Below are 11,104 nucleotides of genomic sequence, written 5' to 3'. Positions count from 1 at the left end.
CTGATCAAACAGCTCACACACCAACATTCATTTTATTTGTCAAGTTGTGCAAGAAAAAGCCAAAAAAAAAAAGATATTATAAGTGGTGCTCCTCCAGTGAGGAAGCCTGTCATAAGAATCAACAATGACACATTCTTGACATAGTTTTACGTCCCCTGACAATAAAATGAGTGCTACAAGGAGACAAGGAAAAAAAAAGCTCCTGCACCAAAGATTATGCAAACAAAGCAACTGTTTTTTCACACCACACATCCAAACCAAGCTGTCAAACAGATCTGCCAAATTAGAGCTCAAACTGAGAAATGGCCCAACCTGGTTGGTACGAGGTGGGAACAATCTTTAAACTCAGCAAATGAAACAAGAAATCACCTGACACCTCGGCCCGTTGGACCCCCCCCCCCCCCAAAAAAAAAAAAAATTTAAAAAAAGAAAAAGAAAAACGCACCGGGCGCCAAGTGAGACGGAGCACAAACAAAGGTTACGGCGATGTGCAAAGAACTTGAGCCATCTGTCTTTCAATAGTCACCTTTTTTATTTAAAAACAACAACAACAACAACGACAACAACAACAACAAAGTCATTCTCTGTTTTGAATGAATGTTACCCCCCCAGGACAGGTTTCAGTCTGAGACAGAGGGGTTAGACCGAGCCCATCCTAGGATTAGAAAGTGCTGAAACATTATCAAGTCTTTTTACAACTACTTACATGTGCATCTCTGCTGATTGTTTTTTATTTCTTATTTTTTGTAAATTTTTTTCTCTCTTTTTTTATTACAAAAAAAGTGGTCCCCACGAGCGATGAGGTTTCTTTTTCCTGTGGGTTCTCACCGTGAACCATCGAGGGTCAGGCTTTACGATCGCACAGACAATTAGAGATTATACTAAACGCACCCATACGTGTTTGAACACACTACACACATGCAGACACACACACACTGAGGAAGGCCACACGGGCAGAAGGGGGGGGGGGGGTGGATTACAGGGAAATTGTTGTTGGTTTTGTTTCTTTGTAAAAACATCCTGACTATCATCTTAAAGATGCTGCACAGCAACAGACATCAAAATACAAAAGCTTCTAATGAGGATGAGATCCTGGGAGTCTGACTGCACACACTTGGCACGGTTAAAAGGGAGGGAACAAAATGTAAGTATTGCAGATTATGACATATTTCACGGGGATAAAAGTGGGGTAMACTTGAGTTAGAAATAAAAATAAACTTTCTGTTTTCCTACATGTTAGGCTGATTTGAAGCAGGCATGCGTTTATCCATGGATAATTAAACTGCATGGTCACGTCTGCTTATCATTAATAAGGGGGACATATCAWGCAAAATCCACTTTTTTARCCATTAAATGCATTTTGTTGTGGACTTTGTTGTGGCTGGGTCAACTCTTTCAGTTTTCGCTATTTTTTATGACACTTTCTGAACGAATACGTCACAGAATTTGCAACGGAACTGCCAAGTAAGGAAATCAGGTCCGGACTTACCAACTACAAATTCATCRTCTCTGAGTCAGACTCCAACATTTAAGGCTGGATGGACAAGTCTGACATTTTTTTATAGACACTTAATAAAGACCCAAAACTGACCGATTTAATGTAAAAAAAGGATTTAAAAGCACGATATGTCTCCTTTAAGTTAAAAGACAACATCATGACAGGAACAGGAAGTCCAGGCCTGTTCGCGCTGAAAAGGTAGCTAACGGTTGTTAGGGGGTGGGGATAATACGATTGCTTCGCCTCAAGGGGGGAGGTGCTTGTTGAGGCTGGCTGGCTATGATTGGGTACCTGAAACAAAGTTAATGAGGTCACTACGTAGTCGTGGCAACGAGGCAGAGCTGGGGGCGGAGTCAGATGCTGCTGGTAAAGTTCAGCTGTTTCTGACCGACCACCAGAGACAGAGGAGGTTTCGGGGGTTTGATTCAGTTACTGCATATATAAAAAAAGTCTTCCCTGAAAACTAGCAACTAGCGCTGCAACTGCAATTTCTGGAACCTAAAATGGGCGATACAGGGGAAACGTTTCAGCTAAAGAAATCACATTCAGATATATTAGCTTCTGAAAATATTATCTGCTATACACACTTTTATTTTCTCTTTAGGCATAACTGTTTTGGTTGTAGTGCTGGAGAATTGTTATTACTATTATTATTAAATGTTTATTGCAGAGAATGCTTTATTCTTATACAATGAGAGTGCCTGAACATTGCTGTACTATTGCTTTTTTAAACTAACCAAAGCAACAGAATCATTTGGCTTTGGCTTCGTTTTKKKKTTTTTTTACCTGATTTGACTGGTTTGAGTGGCTAAGAGGTTTGTTTTAATGTATTCCTACTATTTCATTGCTCATTTCGTTGTAAGGGAGAAAACAGACAGAATCATTTAACACACACACACACACACACAAATGGCAAAACATGCAAACATACTGCTATTACTAGTCATGATAACAGTGACTAGGAAAGGAGGGAAAATTAAATCTGAAAACCCTGTTTTATTATAAAAAATAAAGTCTTTTTAAATCTTGTTTGGGGTCTCATTCAACCAACAATCCATTGATTTCTCYTCCATCTGAACACACGTCCACCCATCCTGCCGTCAACTTATCAAACTCCCACAACCGGAAACGTTGAACCCCTTTGTGTTAGTTGTGTTTTTATTATCTGTAGGGCGGACAACATAAATCCCTGCAGGAAGACATCATCTTCAGAAGCTCTTGGGGCCAGCAGCGTGTTAATCAAACTGAAACTTTTAACTACCGTCATCAGGCACTTCCACAAAACACTTGTGTTGGCCGCGTCCCATTTAGACAAAAGATTTCAGAGATGAAGCAAGGATCGTGAAACAAAAGGAAACATGGAGCAGAACTCAGCAGTGTGGATGATGGAGTTTTAAAAACACAAWTTTTTTTTCTTCGAGGTTGACTAAACTTTTATCTAAATGTAAAGTTTTGTCAGTTTTCTCTCTTAATGAATCTGCTTATTGTTGTGTAGGTTTTTAAAGCTCGCCACTAGGTGGCAGCACTATATCCTTGAGTTTGAAGATATTTTTAGCTTCTCTCAAGTCAAATGTTACGGCTCCGTTGCTACCTTATAGGCGCAACACTGAGAGGCTGACGTTCTGCTTTCGTTCTTCCAGAAATCACAATGAAACAGAACGAGTCTTGGCTTGAAGTGTTTTGTGAAAGTGCCTAAAATTGTGAGAAATAATGGGCTTAATTCTCAACAGACTGCTGTCATCTTAAAACAACTTCAACCTCCACAGAGTCCTGCTTCAGAAGATCTTAACCGTCCCTTTTCAGAGATTTCAATCTGCCGGAACAAGTCTGTAACAATGTTTAACCTTTAACACCGCTGCTTTAACGTTTCAACTATCCAACACCGGGCAAACACATCCGTTAAGGTACATCTCAGTGATCCAGACATTTGGCTGTCTAAGCTACTATTAAAACAAAACACCTCATCACACRCACACCTGACCAACCCAGACTGGAAACTGCAAGGAGAATCTAACTGGGTGACACCTAAAATAATTGAATTCAGTAGGCAGGCACATGTATTCTGCTCTGTATCGATGCTTGAATAATTTATTGTAATTTGTCATCTGAGCTGTTGAAAAAAAACATTTTGCTGTCAATGTGGTTAGGTGAAAAAACAACCCTGGTTTCCTCCAGTGTGTCGTGTGGTTTAGGGCTTGTCTCAGGACAGTTTCCTCAAAACGTCACGTCTCYATAACCAACTCCTTCCTCCTGATGTGCAAATCGCAAGATTCTTCAAAGAATCGAAGTAGAAACACTGGACATTGCCTTTATCTTTATATATATATATATATATCTTTGTTGCCTATACACAATGTGCATACACTCTTTAACTTCCACTCATACATAAACGCACCACAAATCAGTTTGTCCTGTTAGCAGTGTGCACCAATCCACCACCAGTCCTCTAGCGTCTGCAGGAGGGACCTCATGCACCGAAACGTTTGCATCTGCAGAAACTCTTCGAGTGTTAAAAATACAGTACGTATTGTAGATTTCAGGGATGATCTGTACTGTTTTGTCTGCAATTTTGAAGCATGTGTGGGTTTATGGACACATTCACGCACACGTTACAACTTTCAAAATGATGCGGTGAGAGTTTCTGAGCGCTCACTTTAGTATAGAACATTCCTGGGATGTTAAAAAGCCTTTTTTTCTCTGCTCATGAGACCAAACTGTCAAAACACATTCCAATACTTGACTTTATCCTTTTCAGAGCTTAAAAAAATAAAATAAAATCATTTTTAAATCCAACATTTTGCCTCGACTAAGATCGTCGTCACATTCRTCCACTGCTTTCTGATTCCATGGCACGTCTGCTCTACTGAACGACTCTGTCACCTTCCTCCGAAAAGCTTTCCAAAGTGCTGCTGCTATTTTCTATCATAGTCCAAATATTAATAAAAAAAACATACAGTACAGTGTAAATAAAGAGACAATTTAAATCTGTTGGCAGTATGTTAATGCGACAGGTGTGTTACAAAGTGATTTGAAACATCCTGACCCTCTCAGAGCTGACGTGCAGAACCTCTCTGTTCCTCTCAACAGCTATTTTATGAATATATAAAAAAATAATAAAGTAATTCATTAAATACAATCAGAATTGTCTGCAATCCTGTCTTCCTCCCTCGCTCACCAACCCAGTGTGTTTTGCACGTATATTAGTCATCACATTTACACACTAACWATGTCCCACCTGGGCTCAACCAAAGGACTAATAAATGACCCCTGATTTAGGTTTTTGACAATAATTTAAAGCAACTACCTGGTGAGACAGAATATGAGCGGTTTAAAGACGAGTAAAACTAAAATGCTACAATTGAAAGAAAAGACTCCGCTGCCGTTAATCTGAGCAGAGTGAGCGTTGTTCCCTCTCTGCTGTGTGGCACTCTGGCGCTACCTGATCACTTCCTGTTGAGGCTGTCGTGATGCTGAAAATCACGTGACAGGCTTACAGTTCCCAATCGTGATTTGATTCCAAACAAAATTCTTCCTTCTCAGGGTCAGACGAAGTGGTGCCGCTTGGTGGGGCAGAGTTTTTTTTTTCTGGGAGGGAAGTATTTTTGTCCAAAGGAATGAAATCACTGTCAGGAAGCTAAGGGTGCTACAAAAGCTACACGTTAGCTGAGTCCAAAAACAGGAGCTGCGTCGAGGCTAGACCGTCCAAAGCCACAGTCCCTTTCTTTCGGTCTTCGCTGTCAACAAAGCACCTGGCGCACGTAGACCAGTTAGACCGATACGCCGAGTCCTTCGGAGGACGCAGCCCCTGAATTTGGAGAAATGTGTAAAAGTGGAGATGGCTGAGCAAGAGCCCTCAAGCATTGCGTCAGTGTGCCACAGAGCCTCCAATAAATTCAGCACAAAAATCACCAAAACGGCACCAGTTTGCTTCTGTGATATAATGTAAGGTGATAGCGCTGTAAGGTGAGGTTACCTCTACAGTACAGTATTCAAGATAGAAAAAAAAGAAAGAAAAAAAAACTAACAGAAAAGACAAATGAAACATTAATGTGGGCTTTCCTTTTTTTCTTTAGACTCCTTTGATGTTTTTTTWAAATCCCAAAGCTTTTTAACAGTCCTAACATTTACTTGCCAATATTCGACCTTCCCTCAATGCTGACTTTCACCTCGTGAGGGATGAAGGAAGGTTTAGGCAAGGTCAAAGGTGGCTCCTCCTCAGATTTTTCTATTTTTCGACCCTCGGGGGCAGACCATCTCCTCTTCCTGCGTCCCGTTGGCCTACTGGAGCCGGCTTCTGTGCTGCTGCCCACCTGACCTTTGGAAACAGATCCCCTTTCTCCAAACATGACATCTCCGTTTTCCACGCTGGAACCCTCGCCGCTCCCGATCCCACTTTCACCGCTCCCTCGCTGGCYGATCCCGTTCTCCCTCTCTCTGTGCCTAGAGTTCCCTCCACTGCAGCTCTGGGGGGCGTCGGAGACAGCTCTGGGGGGTTTGAGGTGCTCGTGGCTCGAGGGTGGGACAGAAGTGTGGGCACTTGGCTCCGAAGGCTGAGTCTTCTTCAGAGATCCGTTCTTCAGGTTCTTTAGAGTGAGTGAAATACAAACATCTCCCACAGAAAGCTTGGTGCAAGGCAGCTCCAGAAGCTGGGTGGTCCGGTCGGGGCAGCACGAAGACCATCCTTGGCCAAAGACGAAGAAGGGGTACTCCAGCAAGACCTCCACACTAACCTGGAGGAAAGAGAATCAGAAAAAATACTCAAAAATAAACACTTTTGCTGCTTGCTGTGCAAATCTGCTTTAAAGGTGCACTTTAAGAAATGAGCTYAAAAGTGAATGAATTAACATGACTGATCTGCCAGAAGGCTTTCAGTATTAGCCATGGCCACTCCTTTTCTCATATCTTCCATTTTCATAAGATGACTACAACTAAAMCCTTCATCTCATTTACTAAAATTACAAATCCTCAAAGCAGAGACTAAATCCATCGACTGAATACTGTTTATGAAGCCATATTTTTAATTTACAACCAATCACAGAAGAGTAGAAAACATCAGGCAGCCAGTGAGGGTTTGGTTTTCCCTTTAGCACAGCTGTCATTTACTGAWTTTATTTCTCCTTGACACCAAGGACCAAAGAACCATTTCCAGACCGACGCAGTCAAAGGTTTACCTGATAAATAATCATGCAGGTTAAAGGATGAACAATTTTAATGCCATTTCAGTGTCTGGACAAAGGAACCATTTAACTCAGAAATAAAACGTAGAAAGATTTTTGCCAAAATTCCACTTTAAGTCTTAAAACAAAACTCACTAAAAGAGATTATCAACAAATGATCACTGCCATAAATCCCCTTTAAGAGGAGCTTCTTAAAAACTGAAAATACTTGAAAGCAGTAGATAAACATTTTGAGTTAAAAAAAAGAAATGACCTGGCATTGTGGTTCATGGTGTATATCAGGTAATGCAGTGGTTTAACAATATGATGAAAACTTGTCTTTTCAAATTAATGTTCCTGCTGTTGTGCCAAATAATTTAGTCTTTTTTTAATTAAAGTTGTGTTTTAGCAGCAACAAGATTGGAACACTGTAAACTACAACGAACTATTTATAACAAAGATTGTTAAGCTAAATACAGATCTGTTATTAGATTTTAATACATGCTACATGTAAGTAAAAAACACAATAAACATGAAGAAAACTAAAGATTTTTATCCAGTGAAAATGTTTCACATATTTTTTAACTGTAATTTTAAACATCAAACACTAGGTGGGGATTGCAGTATTATTTGATTTAAAAATATCAAATAAAATGAAAGAGCAGCAGAGGAGGCAGCTTTGAGAAAAGACCAGAACAGTGAAGAAAGAGAATAAACATGAGAAGCAACTGAAGCAAAGAAAGATGTGAAGCAGCGCAGAGAGAATGGAGAGGGAAGAGGAGGAAGTTACAAAGATGAAGATGAATCGGCAAGTTTGCTCAGTGAGGGTGGGCTGAACAAAAGGAAGAGTGAGGCAGTGAGCGCCAGAGAGAACGATTTCAAAAATGATACAAGTTTAGGATGTTTCCAGAACCTGCTCAAAGAAATGTCAGCAGATAGTTTTCCTCTTGTTATATATAATTTTTACTGTATCTGGAATGAAAGTTGCTACCACCTCTCCTTAGGAAAGGAAAMAGTAGAACATTAGAGACAGCTGAGGCTTTGAAAGATGGTCGTTTTTTTTTTTTAAAGAGAAGCCCGGTAAGAAAAGATGGTTGGAAATGTGCTGGCAGACAAGTCGATGCAYGGACAGATTAAACTGAGCAACTGTCTTAAAGAAACAAAAGTGTAAATAAGTGCGCGCAACTCTAATCCCAAAACATGAATACTATTTTCTAAATAGCCACAGCAGCAGCTAGCTGTGGCACTTCCTGTGTTAGGAAAACAGTGAATTGTTAAATTGACAAAGATGCTAATGTTTATAAAATACAATTTGGATGCATTGCTATGAAATTTTTAAGACTGGAGTTGTTTTTTATGGCAGCAGTCCAACATGGTGTGAGCTAAACATTAGTTCATCAATCAGATCATGAATTCATCATTGGAAGACAAACAGGTACGTTAATGGTTGTTCATTACCGTTCCACAGAGCTTCACTTTAAAAGAGGTGAAGCATCACTTCAAGTTTCCAGCCTTTTGCTCACCTGCGTGCGATGCTCCCCAACGGCGAACTGAACGACCGCAGAGTTAGGCGAGACGTGGCTCCCTTCGATCCGCACCACCGTGGACGAATCGATTTTCAGGTCGCTGCTGATCTCCGCGCTCTGGATGAAGTCGTCCGTCTTCAGGTCCTCCACGCGTTTCAGCTCCCCGTCGGCCAGCTGGATGATGGAGCCCTTGACRAAGTACGGCGGGAGAGAAGGAGTGGAAGGGGCGGGGGGAGTGGAGGCCGCGACCAGCCCGGGCGAGGTGGGAATGATGGGGAGGTGAATCTGAGCTTGGACCACCGCACCTGACGGAGCCACGTGGATCGAACTGCTTTGGGCGTCCAGAGCTTCTCCTTTATGGGCGGCGGCGATGTACGTGTGCGGGAGTGTAGCAGGAAAAGACGAGGCTTGGGTAGAGGACGTCATGTGGGAGGTTACCGGTTCCAGTGTGGGGACTCCACCTCCACTGACAGGGATGATGACCGGCTGGGTGCCTGGAATGAGTAAGTGTTGATGTAGGCTGGTGTGGTAGCTGCTCCCTCCGGCCCCCGCTATGTAGCCAATAATAGGAGGCTGTGGGTAGATCGTGGTAGWGGGGAGTCCCATTGACAGTGGCTCTGTAGCATTGTGGGTGGTCTGGATCACAGTCTGGGGTGACATTGTGCCGACAGCTGCTTTCAGACTGTCTGCACTCTGCGGAGGTGGAAACGTGAAAGAACAGGTGGTGTTGGATGAGGAGGCTGTGCGACTGACAGGCTTGCCCATGCCGATGCCACCTTTTTCCAGGTGTGTGGGGGCAGAAGCTGTCAGCTTTTCAGGGCTGGCTCTGGGTGGCACCAAGTGGTGGTCTCCATGGCTATTAGGCATCAACATGACAGAGGTTCTCAGGCCTAAGTGATCCGGGGCAGAGTAGTCTGATGGTAGAACGAGCTGGCGGGCCTCATAGGAAGACAAAGAGGACGTGGCCTCCCTGGATTTACTCCCTGACTTTGAGAGACTGGACTCCGATGGCGGTCCAATCCGTCGGACTCGCTCCAGCTCCCCGTTGAGCAGCTCCCTGTGTCTGGACCCGGCTTCCTCTTTCCTGGTGGGTCCGTCTGAGTATTTTACCACGAGCTGGGATGAGCCCGCTCCCAAAGTGTAGTGGGGATGCGCGGCCTGGGACGGAAGGTGAGCGCCTCCTTGGTGGTGCGGCGAAGGCACGGTYCGCGGCGACGTCGACATCTGGACGTGGTGAGGGACGGGGTCCGTGGATGGAGGAGGCATGGAGGTGCGGCCCGTGCTCGCTCGCTGCTGATGGCGTTTGGAGGCGGACGCCGTCTCCAYGTACGAAGGTCTGTGTGTGGCTGAGGACGAGGAGGAGGAGAGCGGGGGAGGTGGAGGAGGAGGTGGTAGTAGCTGAGGGGAAATATAACCTGCGTATGGAGGTGTATAGGTTGAAGTTATAAACTGCATATTGGGAGGCAGCTGCGTGTAATGGACAGTTCCTCCCACTGTGGACTGTGATAGGGGGGGTGTGTACACTGTAGGAAGTGCTGACACTAGCTTCAGTGAGGAAGAGTCCGGTAAAGAGGAGGGGGATTTATAAAGGGGTCCGTCAGACTGACTGGAGCTAAGGTGTGGACCCGTGCTGCTCTCTTTCCCACCGGCCACCCTAGGACAGGTCGTGATGTCCACACGCTGGCTGTCACCCACAGCTGATATTGTAGGAGAGCGACTTTCACACGGTAACGTGCTGGACGTGCCCCTCTTTTTGGGGGGCAGGCATTCATTACTGCGCTCCTGGTTCGACTTCATGCTGATCTCCCCTCTCGTCTTTTAACTGCACTTCCTTTAAATTTCAACCAAAACCTTTTCTTTTGTCTTTTAACTCCGACTTTTTCACTTTCCTTTCGCCATCAGCTTTAATGCTTGTTATATGTCTTCTTCCTTCTTAATCCAAAACGGCTGATTGTCTGTACTTTAATTTACTTTTTTAAGTCAGCGTTTAAAGATGAAGATATGGAAGGGTCGGAGGAAGTGGAGTCGATTCAGCAATGTTTTAGCGGCTGAGAGGTGAGCCAAGTGTGGTGAGGGAGAGAGTCACGTCGTCACACCTGCTGCTGTTGCAGAGGATGATGGGGGGCCGAGTGCGCTGTGCTTCATGCGGAATCATTTCCCTGCGACGGAAAGCCTGGCCGCACACAGCACAAACCTGTGGAGGAGAGAAACCAAACTGTTGTAAAAGAAAAGAACTCCTAAAGTCATACAGCAGCTTTTTTGGCACGATATACCGTATTTATGCATGTATAATATGATCTCATGTATAATACGACCCCTCTTTTATGAGCTTAAAAAGCATAAAAAATTTAATCCTCAAATTACCTCCAATTTCATACAGACTTCAAGATTTTTCAGCCTTTGCAGTCTTTATACATATCAGTAAAATGATCATTGAACTGTTCATTTTATTTTAACAACATACRTATGTACTAAAAGGTATTTTGACAACAAATATATATCAGCTGTAGCAGCATCATATGAATTCTGGCATTTTACACATGGTCCACCAGGAGGCGCCAACACAAAAGTCAGAGAATTCCCATGAGATTTGGGCCATCTTGTGGGGGAAAAGCAGATTACTTCCTACTCGCGAGCGCCCCCTCTGGTGGGGGAACGTTTTTCAGGGATGCAAACCTTTTCAGAACACCGTAGACGGCTGCCATTACAGACGAACATGTTTGTTCTTGTTCCAGCAGCGGCCCAGTCACACGCTAATGTCATTAGTTCGTTATCATTACTAAGGTGCAGGACTGCTCCCCCCCACTTTTTTTCACATCATGTCGCCTGCTTGGATCTGTTACTATCTCGCTCTGAAGCTCAGAGTGTCACAGGTGAGCTCGTTTCAACTGCTTTTTACGACACGGTCTCATATCCGGACTCAG

At 43.6% G+C, this 11,104-nt stretch overlaps 1 protein-coding gene across 4 annotated transcripts in view; it reads right to left on the bottom strand.

Annotated features, from left to right (window-relative positions):
* The window catches only part of atxn1a (ataxin 1a), a 105,039-nt gene continuing 93,935 nt past the window's right edge, over window positions 1–11,104 (bottom strand). For all 4 annotated transcript variants that reach the window (XM_014005865.1, XM_014005867.1, XM_014005866.1 and 1 more), the window contains 2 exons: window positions 8,178–10,374; window positions 1–6,228 (listed from right to left, as the gene is read on the bottom strand). In XM_014005865.1, the coding sequence (XP_013861319.1) occupies window positions 5,623–6,228; window positions 8,178–9,977 (2,406 nt within the window). In that variant the 5' untranslated portion in view covers window positions 9,978–10,374 and the 3' untranslated portion in view covers window positions 1–5,622. The remainder of the gene's footprint in view (window positions 6,229–8,177; window positions 10,375–11,104) is intronic.

Source organism: Austrofundulus limnaeus, unplaced genomic scaffold (genome assembly GCF_001266775.1).
Source record: "Austrofundulus limnaeus strain Quisiro unplaced genomic scaffold, Austrofundulus_limnaeus-1.0 Scaffold32, whole genome shotgun sequence".
Lineage (NCBI taxonomy): Eukaryota > Metazoa > Chordata > Actinopteri > Cyprinodontiformes > Rivulidae > Austrofundulus > Austrofundulus limnaeus.
This window is presented reverse-complemented; position numbering and strand designations above follow the sequence as displayed.